Here is a 19,128-nt window from a genome sequence, read left to right on the forward strand (position 1 = left end):
GGATGTTTGAACGTTACCGAGAGAGTCGAGGAACGGGAGCTGTTGGACTCGGAGGAGAAGAAAGCGTTTGTGAGTTTTCATTCTCGTCATCTTGTCGGCTTTTGGAGAGAAGTTTCGCCGGATTTATTTTCGTGGCAGCGAGAGACGGGGAGCTCAATCTTTCAGAGCATCGCACAAAATGGCCAACGGTAGAAGAATCGCGTCCAACGCGTATGTCCTCCATCGCGCAGCCAGAGAACAAAGACGAACGCTGCCAATCCGCCGGGTACAATTTGCTTCACAGCGAGGTGTCGGAAGTCATTCGTTAGCCTGTTGATTGTTTAATAAGGTGAAAACACGCGGCACCTTTTAGGATTTGTTTTAGGATTTTATTGCTAGAGGATGAGACGAGGAAAAAGGGTAACAAACCGGGCTCAATCCCGCCGTGGACTGACCGTGTGGGACCGCGTGGGACCGCGTGGGACCGCGTGAGCCCGAAAAACCAGCCAAGCCACCAGAACGCCTCGGCTGCATCGCCGTTTGTTGTGTTTTGCCGGAGGCTTCTTCTCTGGCATCGATCTGCCCGCTTTACACCGCTCTCCTGTGGGCATCGCAATCCACCCTCCATCCATCCAGGCCCTCCTCCTCCTCCTCCTCCTCATCCTTATCCTCGTCCTCCTCCTCCTGCGGGCAATTCTGTGTCAAATTAATATCATTGTAAAACAGGAGTCATGTGTCTTGCAGTCCTTGACCACCCTCTGTAACTTTTTTTGGGGGACGGGGGACGGAAATCGAGCGGCTATATAAAATCCCGTGCGTCCACACGCACAATGAGTTAAAACCATCGGATGCCATTGACTTTGCCGTAAAACTGTGATCCATATTAAAAGCACATGACAGATTTAGTGTAATAAGCAGCGTTTTATGGAGTCTGAACACGGCGATAAAGGACTGCTGGGAGTTTTAAGGGCATGCTGACACCCTCAGCCGGTAAAGGAGGAGGGCGCCTTCACTTGGACTCCTCCTATAAAGTAGAGGAGGCCCGGGAGGACCTTTACTCCTGTCCGACTCTTTCTATTCCTGGTCCCCCTTCTTCCATGTTCTGCAGACCAAGTCACACCGAAAGCATCCTCCTCCCTTCACTCCTCCTGCCTGGGACCCCCAAAAAAAGAAGAAGAAAGTAAATATAGTGAATTCTCACTTTTAAATAAACTCACGACGAAGGCCCGGCAGATAGTTTTTCACCGTTCCCGATGATGCTACGCAAACTGCCGCGCCCCTTTTTCTTCGATTCACTGTATGACGAAATACACTTTTAATTTTGCAGGAGGCAAATATATATATATATATATATTCAGCATTCGTCACTGCACACAATACATTAAACAACAGCTTCACCGCTGCTTCATCCCTCTGTGGATTCAGTGCGCGGCGTGGAATTCCATTTGGCATCGGAGTCAGAATACACACCGCTGTGCAGTCGAGTACGGTATGGAATATATAGCAATCTGTGTGAAAGAAACTCCCCTGATATCAACTTGTTTGGCCTCCCCCCTCTGATGCCCCTGCAGCTTCATGTACGCCTTAATAACCTAACACACACACACACACACACACACATGCACTCTGCAGTGCTAATTATCCCATGCTGCGCTGCAGTGGCGATAACACCAACCAGAAGACTCTGATGAGCTGGCGTGTATGAAATGGTTTTCACATCCAGTTCCATCCTCTTCCTTAGCTTAACTTTTGCTTCTGTTTGTGATCTTTTTTCTTCTTCATCTTTTTTTTATTTTATTTTATTTATTTTTTTATACCCTGTGAAATTGCCCATTTGGACGGGAGCCAAATGGCTCAGCGTGCCCCCAAAAGAGAGCTCTGACTCCAACTTCCCATCTGGCAGAAGTGCCCCCCCCCCCCCCCCCCCCCCCCCCCCCACACACACACACACACACACACACACACACCCCTCCCCCCTCCACGTGCTCGTGTGCAGAAAGCAAAGCATCCCCATCACCTCCCCGCCTCTCTCACCTGTTTTGCTTTCACTCTAACGCTCGCTGGGACTGTCGCGACACTGCCGTGGTTTTCACGACCTGGCAGCGACCCCCCCCCCCCCCCCCCCCCCCTCCACCCCCCAGTTTCAAGCTGATCATTAACCACGGCTGTCTCGCTAATTGCTGCATTTCTGCGAGTGTTTTGAATGCGTTTAGGCCCAAATTACCAACAGCAGTTGCTGCTGAGATGAATTGATTAACTTCATTCTAATTAACCCCATGTGCATTTTCACTTTTCGGGGGGCACGACTATTGATTTGCCCGGCTCGCGGTTTATTATGCGCGGCGAAATCGGCAAAATGAATGGATTTTTTTTTTTGCTTTGCTGATATCTCGCCGTGGAGTGATTAGGGTAGACACACGCGCGCACGACATGGTTTTATTGAACACCCCCCCCGCCATATGTCGAGAGTAAATATTTCATTTTGAAAATGTTAAAAAGAAAATAAATTGTCTAAAGCGTTACAGAAGTGTCATAAAGGCTGAATTTCGTCTGTACAGCAAATCCCCTCGGTGGAGAGTATAAAGATCCATCATCAAAGATATTATACCCTCTGCTTATTTGAAAAAAGACACACCTGAATGGAGAATCCTACATCTCACATGGAAACTGACTGATGTTGCCATTGTTACTTCTCTCTGCCTCCCACACTTCTTAAACCAACACTTAAGGGCCATCTGGCCATATGAATAAATCGGGTTGAGGAAAAAGTCAGATTCCCTCTTTGCAAAAAAAAAAAAGAGAAAGCGGGGGTGCGGGGGTGGGGGGGGGTGGGGGGGGTAACCACAGTAATTGTGTGTGGAATTTGTACAGAAGAAAGACAAACTTCCAGGGCCTCTTTATTTAACTTAAAGCTTGTGGTCTGATCTCCAAAAAGTGGCGTAATTACAGAAAGATCAAATAGAGCAAAAAGCGGCTAATGCTAATACCCACTCTGGACTGCTATGTGGAAGAGGGAGAGTGGAGCGATGCGGCCCATTAATAATGAATTCAGTGTCATCATTAAGGCGCCAAATGATTAAAACATATCTCCCAGCTTCAAACGCTGCTCTTCCACTCCAGAAAAGTGCTGCAGTCGTGGATGTGCGAGAAGGCGAGCGAGCCCCTCTTGTCTGCTTGTGAAATAAAGTTTTGCTTTTATTTTTTTCTTCTTTTTCTTTCTCTTCCCCTCTTTCATCTCTCTCCCCCCCCCCCCCCCCCCCCCCCCTTTTTCTGTAGTGTGGAAAAACACCAAAGAAACAAAAAAAAACAAGTACAAAGTGATGTAACGTAAACCCGAAGACGCTGAACTTTCATGCTCAGCCGTGTCCTCGTCGCACATAACCTGCTATGCTACCTTGTTGTTGCTCGGCTTCTTCTTCTGAAGAAGAAGAAGGAACCGCGGCACTTCTCGTTAAAGGAAGGCGGCGTTCATTGACGCCCATGTCTCACTCCGCGCTTCATTTTCTTGCGTCTTTTTTTTCTCCACACTCCTGACCTCGGCTAACTGAGCTGACCTCGGCTAACCCGAGCTGACCTCGGCTAACTGAGCTGACCTCGGCTAACCCGAGCTGACCTCGGCTAACCGAGCTGACCTCGGCTAACCCAGCTGACCTCGGCTAACCCGAGCTGACCTCGGCTAACCCGAGCTGACCTCGGCTAACCCGAGCTGACCTCGGCTAACCGAGCTGACCTCGGCTAACCCGAGCTGACCTTGGCTAACCTGACGGGAGAAATGGCCCTCAAACATTCTCCCTCAGAACGGCTCGAAAGCTGCGATTTTCGTCACAAATGGAAGGTTTACGATGGAGGCCCGGAGGTCAGGATGGAGGAAGCAGACGTTGTGCCAGAAGAGCTCATTTCAAGACAAAAGGTCTCAGCCTGAATGGCCTTAAGGGGACGAATGCAACAGATTATTTTTTGTTTAGCAACAATAGCTCTCGTATGCCTGTGTATGAATGTAGATATAAAAAAGTGATGAATACAAAGTAAGTAATGGGTGCTGAGGCATTTCCATTTAACAGTCCTTGGAAATTCCACATAGTCAAACCAAATAGCCATGACTTCATCAAACTAGCTCATTAGAGCTGGATTTATTTTGTTCCGGACATTAGAATTACTTTAGAATTAAAAATGTTACGATATGAACCGGCGCCATTTTGGTGGCGAGGGGAGCAAAAACACTGCGTCATCCAGGAGAAAACCCGACCAGCCCCCTGACGTTTGTATGCAGATTGGGGCCACACGGTGTTACGCAATCCTTCTTTTAAAAAAAACAACCCAAAAATGCAGCATCATAAAGCTAAAAACAGTTTTTGCATGCGATTTCTTTGACGATAATTCAATTCGTCTCGCCACCGGCCCCCACGCTCCTTCCCGACATTGCAACATATTTGCATGCTTTAGGGGGCCTCGAGGGAAACGTGTGTGTGTGTGTGCGTGTGTGCGTGTGTGTGTGTGTGTGCGTGTGCAATTTTGAGTCCTAATTCTCTCGCCGCCGTCTGCGAGCTGCTTGACTTTGGCGGGTTTTTTAATGACATTTTCAGGGGGGTTCATTATTGTTTTAAGTGCCGCGCCCTCCGTCCAAGCCCCTCTTGAGATCTGCCACGTAACCCCCCCCCCCCCCTCCCCCTCCCCTCCCACCCCAACTGCGATACCATTAGAGCGTCGAGCACCGCCAATCATTGCCACTGATTCGTAAGTCCGTCCACTGCGTCTGTGGAGGAAGCCTCAAAAAGCCCGCGCAGGGAGGGGCGGAGCTGGACCGGCTCGCCACGCCGCACGCTAAATATACTGTGGGACCAGGTGGAGGCAATTTACCGGTCATAGTTAATTTGCCGGCGTGTGTGTGTGTGTGTGTGTGTGTGTGTATGTGGTGTGTGTGTGTGTGTGTCCCAAATTACCCCAAGTGGAGGGATGAGTGCTGCCGCTCTGTGCCTGGAAAGTGACAAATTGCCCATTTAGCCAGTTGTAGGTGTGTGTGGCGAGCTCTGTTTTCGACACTTCTTAAGCATTTTGCTTCCATAAAAATTTGAATTACAAAATGCACGCCGTGTTTGCGTGCATGTGTGTGCATGTGTGTGTGTGTGTGTGTGTCTGCTGGTGCACATTAAGGATCAAAAGTAACCTTTCCTGGACGTTGAATCACAGGCAACATTTCCAGCTCCTCAGTTGATGGCTCTCCTGTGATCCATTCATCGCGCCCTCTGAGTTTTAGTTTGACGGTCTTTGCTATTTAATAACAGAGCCGACTGTCATGGCGACTCCTCTGTAAAGCGACCCACTGTACTGTAGCCGGCAGTGAGTTGCTTGACCCCTGGGTCGCCTGGAGAAAAACAAAAAAGCTCACCACGAAACTTTCGAAAACACGTGGCCCGGTAAAAAGCACTTTAGCAGGTTTGCGTCTCTTTTTGGAGCTCGGTGGCTTTTAATTGATTTTTCAAAAAGGAGCCGAGTGCTCCGAACTTAACAAAAGTGGAAAAAAAATTAAATTCTGCTTGTGAACACAAATGTGATAATACTTCACGGCAAGTAATAGATCCTCCGCTAATCTCCCCGGCAACACACATCCACGCGCGGCGGCGTTGGACCCCCGTTGACGACCGCCGCCGCCGCCGCTCGTTTGGCCCTGCTTGGTATTCAGCGGCGCCGGCATCTCTTTGGCCGGCTCTTTCGTTTGCCCGCGCTGATTGGAGGGCCTCTGGTTAATTTAGATGCAGGGAAGCGGTGACAGAAGAGGGCTTATTAGGGCCGTGAGCCCATCCCGCCTTAAGTGCAGAGTCTCCAGTTCCATTTTCATTTGCCTCCATTATTGAATTTGCTGGCTTCTCATTCGCCCCTGATTGCATTTTGTGTCACCTCTAAAAAATAGAGAGAGGGAGAGAGAGAAAAAAATAAAAAATCCGCCTCCCCCAGAAGTAGACTGTGACACTCCGATGGGACACTTCCATTTTGCAGAGCGAGGGACAGGCGAAAGTTGTGTTTGTGTGTTGATTTTGGAGTGTTTGTGTCAGGAAACGCTGACAGACGGGTGGATGGCAGGGATTCATTTAGCTTCCCATGGAATCTTTGGAAGATTCAACAACAAAAAAAAACTAATTGATGTCATCTCCGCCTCCATCTTTTTTGGGCTGCCTCCTCCAAGCACCTACACACAGCCTCCATAATCTCCTCCGAAGCATTTTTCATAAGGATTCATCGCAAAAACAATATCATTCGAGACTGCGAAATTTAATCAGGGGCTTTAAAACACAATTATGGTTATCGGGGAGGACGCGGCAGGCGGCGGCTCCAGAACGCGATGGAGGAGGTGGTGGTGGTGGGAGGGGGGGGGGGGGGTTTGGAGAAGATGGAGGGGGCCTCCCCCGCACTGTCGGGCGCCCCTCGCGCTCCTCTCCAATTTGTCACCCGGGCACAATATCTCTTTGGTCTGGCAGAGCTAATAATGGAGAAGTGGGGAAAACGGGACTCTGGAGACCCACCTCCCCTCTGCCGTGAAGATCGGATAACTTCTCCTCAAGTCAGAGACACCCCCCCCCCCCCCCCGAGCCACGGTGTGGAAAGGATTATGTCATCTATAAAATGCGGCACACCCTTTTTTAGGTGTCAGGTCTTTAGGTAAATGACACAAGGAAACGCCCACTTTGCACAAAGTTTTGATCCTTTTGGCCACCGCATACCGAAGCCCGTTGTTGGGGGGGGGGGGTGCTCTGCTTCCTCGTGCCTCGAGGCAAACTAGTCGCCGTTTTCTGTCTCTATTATCTTGGCGATCTGCAGCCATTTATCTACCAGCGGCTTGTTTGCAGTCTGGAGACTTAACAGTTATTCATGGGATTTGAGGAGTCGTTTCCACTTAAGCCGCTACTTTCTCAACAGCCTCTGTGTGTTTTGTTTTTTCTTCTTCTTCTTTCTTTCTTTCTTTCCTTTTCCCCTCCCCTCTTTAGAGTAAACATGCTTGGAGGCAACTGTACAGTGGAGTGCTTCACAATTACACACAGCGGGTTTCCCCGAGAGACCGACTTGTTTTCCAGTCGAGACGTACCTCAAATCGGTTTTCTTAGGCCCGAGGAGAGAAATGTTATCACGTGGTTTAGATTTTTTGATCTGTGAGCCGCTCACGCAACACGTACACACACACACACACACACACACCAATACACCGTCCCGTTTGCCAAAGCTCAGCCCCTACCAGGACTAGCTATGCTCCCGCTGAAGTGTCGCTCATTCCCACCGGTGCATTGTGGGTCCATAAGATGAAAGGGGAGGAACCCAACGGTCTCCCGTCGCCTCGGCGGGGAAGTTCAAAGCGCTTTGTGGGATGCCGGTTGGCACGGCAACTGTTTTTGCGATCTTCTTTTTTTTTAGCCTCTTCGTGTTCTTCCGTCCATCCGGTATATTTTCTACGCGCCGTTCGTTGTTATCCGCTGGGGAAGGGGGGGGGAACTCTCTCTCCAACTTAACTTCGTCATTATAGTCGCAGATGTGTTGCAGTTGTGTAATGTTCATCGACGCTCCCCCACCCCCCTCCCCCCTCCCCCCCTGAAGAGGTTTCACACTCTAAGAAAATGAAGGCAATTTGTATCATCCGCCCAGTTCGGCACCTTCTGTCACGCCAGCTGTCGGCGCCCGTGTCACAGGCTACGCAGAGCGCCGGCAACTCATGCATGCAAATGACTGCAAAAAGAGCTTACACACATCCCCAGTACATTCTCAAATAAAAGCTCTCCAAACAATGCCTCGGCGTGCTGGCTTTCCCAATAAGTGCGGTAGGGGGGAGCGGGGGGGGGGGGGGAATGACTCCGCTGATATGGTAAATTCAATTCAATCCACATTTCCACGTTCATTCCTTCGGTGCAACGCCGTATTCATGCGTGACTGACGGCTTTTTTTCAAACAATGACCATTTTCACTAGTATTTTATTCTTTGTGTCAGCTGCCGGTGAAACTCAACACTCCAACATGCGGATGTTAAGAGCTGAGGTGTCCAGCCCTCGACCTGGCAGACTAAAATACCTTTTTAGTGTATGGGAACATTTACACTTCAGTATGCCTACGCCCAACAAAGGTCTATGGCCAAAAGCTGCATGGCACACCATTAAATGGAGCACTTCTATTGTGTGTGGAAGTTCTTTTTTTATGTATTCATATTAAAGGGGATACCAGGAAGAGGTTCATGCCTCTCTGAGCCACTGAAAGGCGTTTTAAAGTGAAACATGTGAGCAGATTTATCAACGCGTGCCGATCAGAAAACAAATATGATGCAATATAGAGCAGGGGGAAATAGAGGTAAAGGCCTGTCTCGAATGCCAGCTTGTCTCAAATAAAGCCCAAATCTTTTTAAAATCTATTTATAGCATGAAATGATAGGTATGAAGAAGAACGTGACCTTTTTTTACATGACGTCTCATTAATGGCACGACAAATGGATCTTGATGGAATTGCCATAAACAAGATGCATCTGACTTTCTTTTTTATTTTAAGGGGAAACATATTAATGACAACAACAAAAAAGGGGGTGGGGCATCCGTTGGTGCTCTCTGCATTTTCTCTCCCGAGCACCGAGAGATTAATTGGCATTTAAAAAGGTAAAGCCTCGGCTTAGCTCCCATGCTCAGCCTACAAATGCGAGGCTCAAAGAGGCTTTTTGGCTATTGGACTGGAAGGTGTTCATCGGAGAGGTTCTTTATGTCTTTTAATTTCAGATGGATACAGGTGCGACGGGCGTCCGAGGGCTTTTCCTGAGCGCGTATGGGTTTTTTTCAAGAAAAAGAGGGGCAGTCGACTGTGGAGAGCGGGGGGGGGGGGGGGGTGAGAAAGAGTGATCATCTCGATTCCTCTGTTCCCCGTGCTCAGCAAGTCGGAGTGAGCGAGTGCGTTGCGTCGCGGGAGGTGGGGGATGGTGTGTGTGTGTGTGTGTGTGTGTGTGTGTGTGTGTGTGTGGGGATGGAGAGATGATCCTAATGAAAAAGAGCAGAGTGGATGGCCCCCGAACGGCCCCGGGGCCCCACGCTTTGAGTTGTGTGTGATACGTGACAATAAACGGGTGCGTTACGGCCTTATTCATCAACATAATTAGGGAGAGAAAAGCGATGTGGGACAAGTGGCTAGCAGCACTGATGAAAGCTCATCAGCGGGCTCCCTGCAGAGCTCCGGCCACTGATTGGTGCCTAGAAGCTACTCCAAACTAGGGGGCTCTTCGCTCCTCTGAAACGACAGTAAAAGGAACTTAATTGGCACAAGGATCGTTTTTTTACTTCCTTAACTACCTGCGCTCTGATTGGCCGGTTCCTCGCCAATACAAATGCATATTCCGGAGGAATCTTCGCACCGCATTTGCCTCTCGTGATCTCTTTCTTCTCTTTTCTCGTTTTTTAAACGCTCCCTTTTGTTTTCTTTTGACACCTCGACAGAATGGTTCAAGTGTCACAGGGGGGGGGGTGTTGTCATGGCACTCTGGCGCTCTCTTTACTACGAGGTGCTTGTCATGTCAGCGACGTCGAAAACAACTGTTTGTTGAATATGAAATGTGAAATAAAACACAAGGGGTATGAAAAGGTTACTTCCTCCCTCTATTCCCCATCCCCATCAGGTCTCCTCAAGCGTCACGTCGTTCATTCCAGACCAATCTTCTGCCTTTTAATTGGTTAATTTATCAACTTTAATGGCAACGCACACACACTTGTTTCAGTCGTGTTGTTCCACAAACTTATAATTGGCAAAACATCAGAATTATATTGGTGATATTTGTTGATTTGAATGGTAAAAATATAAAGAAGGTCTGAAAGAATACAGGAAGGGGAGAATGATTATGATGTATAAGTTGAATTGCTCATGTGTTCATTATAGCTTTATAATGTCACGGGTAGCAGTACGTTAATCCTTTTATTGGCCTATGTGCTTTGGATTATACATTTAGTCATGCGTAGTCTCCTGGCATCGTTTAACTCACCCCTCTTCTTACTGAAGTAAATGGTTCGTTCCACTATAGAATTGGCTAAAAAGGTTTAAATGTGATTTGCTGTTTTGTTATTAGGGGAAGGGGCCGCCGCTTGATGTGAGTGTCTGGGTTTCATTTATTAATTTCAGTTTGTTTTGTAATGGCTGACATAGATTTTTCGGGGCAGTGCAGCGAGTAATGATCGGGGCAACGATGGGATCTGGATGACGTGCACAGGAAAGACGTGACGTCGCTCATGAATATATTCAGTTTGAACTGATAGCTCCTCATCTTCTCCTCCACTGATCTCTGACTCAACGTGACACTCGCTCGGTGAGATTGTGTTCTTCTTTCTTTTTCTTTTTTTTGACTTTGTGTCACTGCCCACGAGAGAGAGAGAGAGAGAGAGAGAGAGAGAGAGAGAGAGAGAGAGAGAGAGAGAGAGAGAGAGAGAGAGAGAGAGAGAGAGAGAGAGAGAGAGAGAGAGAGAGAGAGAGAGAGAGAGAGAGAGAGAGAGAGAGAGAGAGAGAGAGAGAGAGAGAGAGAGAGAGAGAGAGAGAGCGGTGGCAAATCGCTCCAGCGGAAACGGTCTCCAAACCCGACGTGACCTGAGCATACGGTGGAGCCCACATAGCTGGGAACTATGTCAAACCGACTATCTTAAAAGGAGGATCGGGGCGGGCTTTCTTTTTTGTGATAGCAGGCTGTACAGTTTCATTAAAGCATAATTAGCATCAATAGTGCAGGGATTGAAAGAAGGGGAGCGAGGATGAGATCTGTGGTGGATAAGTCTCCAACACGCCTGTCAGTCGGGTTAAACTGCTACTGCAAAGCTCCTTTTTTGGCGATGTAGAAGGCGAAAATCTGAGGTCGGTTCAAGGCCTTGAACATTGAACGCATTGAGGGGCGTCTGGACTACCCAGACGAGCCTCGACCTAGACCCCGGCCCCTGGAAGATGCTCTCGAAGGCCACGTACGGTCTGCACGAGGGCCCCTTCTGAACCGCCGAGTGACTTGAAGACGTTTCGTTTTCAACCAATCACAAGTGACGCACACGCGGTGAATAGATCGTTCGGTACCGGTAAAAGTCTATCGGAAGTCATTACGTTACATATTTTAAATTGTATTTAATTGTGTTGACCTTGAGCAATAACCTCTGCTCTCTCTCTCTCATGTTCTTCTCGTATCTCGGTTCCTTCCCCTGCAGGTTCTCTACACACACCCCCCCCCCCCCCCCCCCCCCCCCCCCCCCCCCCCATCCCTCCTGATGCAGGACAATAGCTTTTATGACTACCTCGTAACTCACAGCCGCGTGGAGGGTGTGGGGGCGTTGGGCTGTAGATCTCCCGACCTGATGGAAAGATCGAAGCGTGCAGGTGGGGGTGCGGGGAGGAGGGAAGGGGGGGGGCGGAGGCGTAGGACTGTCGCCGCGTTAATGAACGACCGCCCGATACCGGCTTGTCATCCCCGCTGGAAGACTTAGTGCCTTTTGCCCGGATGGACAGCCGCGGGGGCAATTTGTCTCTCAGCCAGCAGACGGGGGGGGGGGGGGGATCTGGACTCGAGCACTTAAAAGAGCATTTGGGACATTGCTGGGCGGGTTGAACAGAAAGATGGCCCCCCATAAAATAGCAAAAATGGATTTTATCTGTCATGCCGTCAAATGTAGAAATTATTACTTTAAAAAAAAGAAGACGTTATGAAAAATGTGCCCTGTGTTATTTTTGTTTCCCCCCCCCCCCCACACCCACACCCTAAAAGTTTTTTGTCTCACATATTTTAAAAAGCAAAAAACCGAAGTGGTCCGGCTCTTCGCCCCCCATATCCGTCCAACATTCTTCTTTCCATCTTGTTGACGCATTAGAGTCAAAGGTTTTTTACGGAGGGCATTATCGATATCTCTTCTTTTTTTATCACCCCCATGAATCAGAAAAATATTGTCAGCAGCCGTAAAGAATCAATTTGACCATGTTTTGGGGATAAAATGTTGTATAAATCACGCCGTGAAAGATATGTGAAGAAATCCATCATGTAAAAAAACTTCAGAATATAGAGAGGAATGAAAGTGGAAAGTTCGGTGGAGATTTCTGCCCCAAAAAAACTCATTTAGAAAAATTGGCCTTTAAAGATGTGTTTTTGTCAGACACTACAGGTGAGTAGGGGAAACGTGTTAACTAATAGATATCACCATGACAACTCCCCAGTTGTTATATATATATACATGTATATATATTACACATTTTTGAAGGTTTATAAAAAGTAGTCAAATAGTAATTTCCTCTGAAAGAAGACCCGTTACATCGGATGGAAGCAAATGGCCCAAACACACACACACACACACACACACACACACACACACACATGCGCAGGTCACATCTCCTGTAGATCGTTATGCTTATTCAGGTCATTTATACCCTCAGAAATCCGTCCCCCGCTAACGCTAATTTCTTATTAGTATATATATATTTTTTAAACGACATCAAAGCACGCTGACATATTTGACTAAAGCGCGGCGGCCCCGTCTCTTTTACTTCTTCTTTCTTCTTTCTTCTTCTTCACCCGCCAACCCGTGAATGTAAAACAGCCCCTGATAAATCGTCCATTGTGACGGGAACATGATTACATGAAGCCGCGGCTGTAGGCCATTCAGCAGGCAGACGGAGCGCCGTGTCACCTCTAAGAGGGCTTTGAATAAATGCCCCCCGTCTCCACCAAGGCCCCACTTCTTTAATCAGGGGTCGGATGGTCGTGATTAGCTTCCCGCGTTCCTGAATCGTCCGCATAACTCACGCGCTGTTAATAATCTGCCCCCCCCCCCCCCCCCCCCCGGGGGGGGGAGATAATATCCTTCTTTACCTTCGGCTAATCCGGACACCCCCGATTTGAACCACATTGTTACTTTTCTTCTTTTTTTTCAAAATATTTATGTATATCAAATTTAATTTATTATGACAAGTACTTTCACGGAATCTGGCGCTACTTCACGTTCACGGGGGGGAGGTGATTGCATCTAAATCCCTCAACTAGGTTAAATAATACAGCTGGTGTCCCAGAGAGATGCTGATGGGGGGTGTTTCTCTTCTGCCTTGGGTCAGGGCTTGGGACAGGTTTAGCGGAGGGGGGGGGGGGATTACTCCATCATTTCATTCTGCGTCCATGTCCAAATCCTGGATTAGAATTGGCATCTGTTGAGGGCGCTGGTCCTCGATTAGAAGACATATTTTTTTGCTATTAAGCGGATGCGGGGACGAGGAATCCGCCTTTGTCTTCGGTGCGTCGGCTCTCCGCTCGGTAGAGGAGGTCAAGAGATCCCTTATTGTCTCTGTCCCGTTGATGATGGGGGCCTGTAGTGAGTCTAGAGAGAGAGAGAGAGAGAGACCTTGGAGATAATACAACAATAAGACATTAAACATTTTCCAAAATGCTTCTTTCCTTCTTTTTTTTCCTCCTTCTTCTTCTTTACTCAGCAGCCAGAAATCCCAAATCAATGCACTCCGTTAGCACATCTGCTCTCCACCTACAGCATGAGAGGAACTCAGACTCCCTTTTTAATAAACGCTTATTTCATGAACAGCATCCTCAATGAGGATATATGTAAAGCTATGTATCCGCTCCAGTGTTCACATTTCAGTTTTAATTACCACAACAAGCATCTTGCCGTCTTCCACCGGCATTCACGCTAATTAACTCTCAAGCTCAATGAAATTCTATAATACTCAATTCATAATTAGGAGCGCCGCTCGGAGCTCTTCTGGAAAGCTGTTTTTTGTTACGTCGTGCTCTTTTTTCTTTTCTTTTTTTTTCCATCTTTTTTTCCCGTGCGTGTGCCGTGGCCTCTTTATGAAACATCATTGTCCGTGGCCGCGGCATTGAATTACCGTGTGCATTTGTCAACAACATTTATCTTCATGCTCAGGTGGACTTCAGGGAACACTTAATGCGGCGCGGTACTTTGAGAGTTCACCTTGAAGTATGGATTTTCTGCCATCTCGTACATGTGCCATATATCCAATGCCTCTGTGCTCATTCCTCTCCATCTGCGTTGCGTTTCTTGTGTCTCTTTCTCCCCCCCCCCCCCCCCCCCCTCACCCCCCCTGTGCAGAGATACTGAACGGCGGTGTGTACGTCGACCAGAACAAATTCCTGTGCCATGCGGACACCATCCATTGGCGTGACATTATCAAGAACCCCCAGGCCGAGCTGCTGGTGGTACCATCCAACAACAGCAACCTCGGATGTGAGTACCGCGCGTGGGCGGGCAGACCAGTGGAACCAGTAACTTTGGATGAGAATCAAATTATCCTTCCGACATGCTCTTGGAAGCACACACACACACACACACACACACACACGCACACACGCACCAGCAGCAGCAGTCGTGCTCTATCTCTTTGTATTCGTTCCGTTTGCCCGCCGGCTATTTGGAAGCGAAATCACAAAGTGTTAGATCAACGCGTGGACCTTTCCATTGTGGTGGGGCGAGAGCGGCTCTGCAGCGAGGCCCATGGAGCTGCTGTCTGCTGCGCTCTTTTTTTTTAAAAATCTCAGTGAATCTGACAACTGGTTTTGAAGCTGCCCCCCTTCCCCCTGGTGTCACCCACGTCCCCGTGGTCCCCCACAGTCCCCCACAGTCCCCCAGGCCCCCCCCCCCCCCCCCCCCCAGACACCCTGCTTTTGGACACATTCTGACGCTGACCGACTCTCTCAAACTTTTCCTGCACAGCCTCTTTGCTAATTTCAAGATGGAGACGGGCTGAAGCATAAGTTAAGCAAGTTTCTTCTTCGTGCCCTCTGCATGAAAACATGCCGGGGTGATTAGTGATTCGGGGGGGGGGGGGCATGTTGAGTTTCTTTGACGAGCTGGTTTTAAAAGACAGTTTTAAGAACAATGTGTGTAAAAGAAAATGCCATTTTGTTGATGAAATGGCTCCGATGGAGGAGGAGGAGGATGAAAAGCAGCAAACAACAGAGGAGGTGGGCCAAAAAAAATGACAAGAGAAGCGAGTGGGAGTTAAGGTTGCCAAATTGGGGCCCTTTGCCAGCGCCGCGGTTAGTATTTAACATTAACAACCCCACGGTGGGAGTGGTTGACGGGGCCCGGTGACAATCTGCTGTACTATTCCACTCGCTCTGTAATTAACCCATAGTCAATTAAGTCTTGATGACGGGCCACTGGCAGGCGAGGGCTGTTAGCGCTCTGTCAGGTCCCACTTTGCCGGTGCCGGCGCTTGACGGAAGGGAGTGGAAGCCTGTCTTTCAACGCTTGTGTTTTTCCACAGGCCACAAGTCGCCACAATGGCTGCGGGGTCTATTGTCGGATGAGCGTAGGAGACTCGACGGATCTGTCAGTAGTCGGGGGGGAAAGTTTTAAGGGTGTGCGTGGCGACACTTTTTAGGTTGTTTGTTATGTGAGGGGGCTGTGTTTCCATGTCAAAACTACATCTTAAGTTTGCTGAGGAGTTGTCTGAAGCGCCGTCCGTGTGTGTGTGTGTGTGTGTGTGCGTGTGTGTGTGTGTGTGTGTGTGTCCTGCAGGCCGACGCTGTCATCGCTCATGTAACGGACGCTGCTGGGGCCATCAGGAAGACCAGTGTCAAACCTGTGAGTATATGCACACACACACACACACAGTTACCCCACAGAGCCACTGGCCTGCCCACTAAAGGGTTAAAAGGTCATCACAGATACTGACTTGACATGTTTTCATCCGGACTGGAGCTCTGAACAGACGGAGGCTGATATCAGTCATCTCCGTCTCTTGTTTATTACATTATTGGATGTTTCTTTTAACTTTTAGACAGAGCCAGGATGACTGCTCCCCCTACAAGTTTCTTTAAATTATTTCTTTGTGAAATTCTGCTAGTTAATTTAAGGCATTGTATCCCACTGCATTTACTGGAATAATCTATATATCTATCTAATCTGTTGACACAGATCTCATGTCTTTTTCATTTGAGCTCAAAGACCTAAATTCAATAATAAATGTGGAAAGCAAATACATCTTCTTCGACGTCGCGGCTTTTTATGCGGCTGTGTTGAGCGGAGTTCTCGTAACTGAACCAGAAGAAAAGTGGAGAAAAAAAAGCGATGAGACAAAAGAGGGACGAAGCTGAGAGGGAAGAAAAACGTCGCTTCTCGGTTTAATTGCAGTTCCACTCGCGTCGTCAGAAGCCGGAGAGACTAACGCAGACTAATAGACTACAGGGCCTTGTTGTTTTGTTTCACGACTGCATCATTATGTTCCCAGCGCAGTAGAGAGGGAGTGCTTTAATGCCTCGGCTTCAAGCTCCTGCTGACTCGCTGGCTGATGCACCTCCTCCTCCTCCTCCTCCTCCTCCTCCTCCTCCTCCCATATTGTGTGGGAGGCTGTTCTTTAGCGCGAGCATCGGAGCTACTTTGATGCAATAGGTGGTGCGAGCCGCCAAGTGTTTGTACTCTACTAATAATACTGGCTATTCCTTTTCAATAGTTTGGCAATAGAAATGCGGGATGAAAAGAGTTAATATTTCCCTGGTTACCACAAGAGTTGGCATAGCAACAAAAAAGCAGCCCAAAAAAAAAAAAAGAAAGAAAAGGAAAGCCAGGCTTTTCTGGGAATTATCAGCACAGTTGGAAGGTGTCTTCGGCCAATCGGTCCGCTTGGCAGAAAACACTCATCGTACAAACACGGATATGATGAATCAGTGGAGGGTTAACTTTCTTTTATTCAGAGGAAAAAAAACACAATTGAGTTCAAAGGCAAACCTTGGAGCTGCCGGGTTTCAGCTGGTTTTTGGGAGGATAAAAGGCTGGTTCAAGGGCACCTCCAGAGCAGCTGTTGACAGTGACACCGCGGCCACGACCCCCGCTCGTCTGACCTTTTCAGCTCGCTGAAGGCCCTCATTTGTTTCCTGCCTGCATTCCTTTTCGGACGGATGTTTGCGTGCGGCTGTAACGCGAGAGGAAGGCGGAGGAGGGGGTGAGCGAGCCAGACCTTTACCGTTTTCTGTCTCCTCCTCACCTCCAGTGACGAAGACGGTGTGTGCGGAGCAGTGTGACGGTCGATGCTTCGGGCCTTACGTCAGCGACTGCTGCCATCGCGAGTGTGCCGGCGGCTGCTCGGGCCCCAAGGACACGGACTGCTTCGTATGTCACACACTCACACACACACACACACACACACACACACACACACACACACACACACACACACACACACACACGATGCTGCCCTGTTTATAACCCCGCTCCTTTTACTTCCCTAACTTACTTGCATCCTCTATCTTTTTCCTCTCTCATTTCTGCCCCTTCCGCAACATCTGTTCATCAGCCTCCTCACCCGCCCGAAAATGATCCGCTTTTGTTTACCGGCTGATGAATTGTTTGTCATTTTTTTTTACGGGGACCCGTAAAAAAAGTCTTCCAGGGCACGGGCGCACTCTTCAAAAGAAGAACAAATTGGTGATTCAGTGTTTCAATTAGCGCGCCCCCCGCCCCCCTTTTTATCACCTCAACGACTTCCTGTTTTTGCAAACTCGCGCACGCTGACGGAGACGATATTGTCGTTGTAATTCACAAGAAAGGCTCATCCGATACAATTACCGGCGTGGCCACGGAACGACGAAACACTTAGCAGGTTTATGGGAAAACATTTCACCATTTACATCACGGTGCCGTGGATCGATTGCTCCAATTTTTTCTCCCATTTCGCGTCCCGGAGAGGCAAAAAGGGGCTCTTTCACTCTTTCACTCCCGGTGACTAATATGTGAACATTGAAAACCTTCATCCTCCGTGTCACCCCCCCCCCCCCACCCCACACCCCCACACCCCCACACCCAGCATCCTCTGCTAACTGTCGCCGTGCGCTTCCTCTGCAGGCCTGCACCAATTTCAACGACAGCGGCGCGTGCGTGACCCAGTGCCCTCAGCCGTTCGTGTACAACCCCACGTCTTTCCAGCTGGAGCACAACCCCAGAGCCAAGTACACCTACGGAGCCTTTTGTGTCAAGAAATGCCCACGTGAGTCTGCTTCAAAGTCGGGATGCACGATGTGTGCAAGACGCTCGTGATGACACGAGCCGGCGTCCGTTGAAGAGACGTTTAGCCTCTTTATCTATCCTGAAATGAGACCCCTGGCAATTATCGCAAGTCGAGATAAATGACTCAAACGTAAATATAATGCGCATCTCAATCAACTCGTTGCTCCGCCATCTGTTTTCAGCTTCTGGCAGCTGAAAAGAAAGCAAATTGTAGTTCTTTCCCCCCTCACAGACACGGAGTCAGAGTGCCGCAGTAATTCAGCGAGCACACATTAAAAGTCAAGCTACATCAACAGATTGTATATTCAAGTCCCACTGATTATCAAATGAGCATACACACCAGTCGCATTTTTCCACCGCCGCTCCCAAGTACTAATTTGATTCATTACTTTCCCTGAGCAATGTAGCCCTAGACCGTTAGTTTTGATCATTATTCAAACGTGATTAAAATACAATCAATTTCTCTCCATTAAGAGGGGTTTAGAGGAGTCTGAAGGCTACACTTTGATGTCTATGATATGACACCACTTATCGTCACAGCGTCTCCGCTGCGCAACAACCGGCTGACGTCGACTAACACTCGTTCTGTCCCCTCGCTGGCAGATAATTTCGTGGTGGACCACAGCTCCTGCGTCCGAGCGTGTCCCAGCAACAAGATGGAGGTGGAGGAGAACCGCATCAAGATGTGCATCCCCTGCACCGACGTCTGCCCGAAAGGTAGCGTTTCAACTCGAACATCGAACTTTGCCGGTGTCACTTTGTTTAAACTTGAAGCGAGTGAAGGAACTGTCAACGTTTGACACTCTCAGTGAGTCCTAGCTGCCACCATCTTTGTCTTCGCGCACACTGACAACCGACAGATGTTTCAGTGCATAATGTGGAAGTTGTACTCACTGGGATGAAAATCAGGTTGATATTAATTCCTCCTGCCTCCCAACCCCCCCCCCCCCCCCCACACACACACACACACACACACTTCCCGGCCTACTGCACTGCATTTACTGTATGCACTGGAGCTTATGCGGTTAAACCATTTTAATCTAATAGCTTTATGCTAACAGTGATGATACTGGATCAACAGAGGCCCGGAGGAACGACTTAAAACGCTTTATAGGAAACGTAATTTATTTCTTACGGGAGCCGGATTATAATTCTTTTC

At 48.6% G+C, this 19,128-nt stretch overlaps 1 protein-coding gene across 1 annotated transcript in view; it reads left to right on the top strand.

The window, feature by feature from the left end:
- The window catches only part of LOC117740443 (receptor tyrosine-protein kinase erbB-4-like), a 100,472-nt gene that overhangs the window by 37,816 nt on the left and 43,528 nt on the right, over nt 1–19,128 (top strand). The window contains exons 4-8 of the mRNA XM_034546856.1: nt 14,055–14,189; nt 15,486–15,551; nt 16,957–17,075; nt 17,808–17,949; nt 18,573–18,686. Of these exons, the coding sequence (XP_034402747.1) occupies nt 14,055–14,189; nt 15,486–15,551; nt 16,957–17,075; nt 17,808–17,949; nt 18,573–18,686 (576 nt within the window). The remainder of the gene's footprint in view (nt 1–14,054; nt 14,190–15,485; nt 15,552–16,956; nt 17,076–17,807; nt 17,950–18,572; nt 18,687–19,128) is intronic.

Source organism: Cyclopterus lumpus, chromosome 2, assembly GCF_009769545.1.
Source record: "Cyclopterus lumpus isolate fCycLum1 chromosome 2, fCycLum1.pri, whole genome shotgun sequence".
NCBI lineage: Eukaryota > Metazoa > Chordata > Actinopteri > Perciformes > Cyclopteridae > Cyclopterus > Cyclopterus lumpus.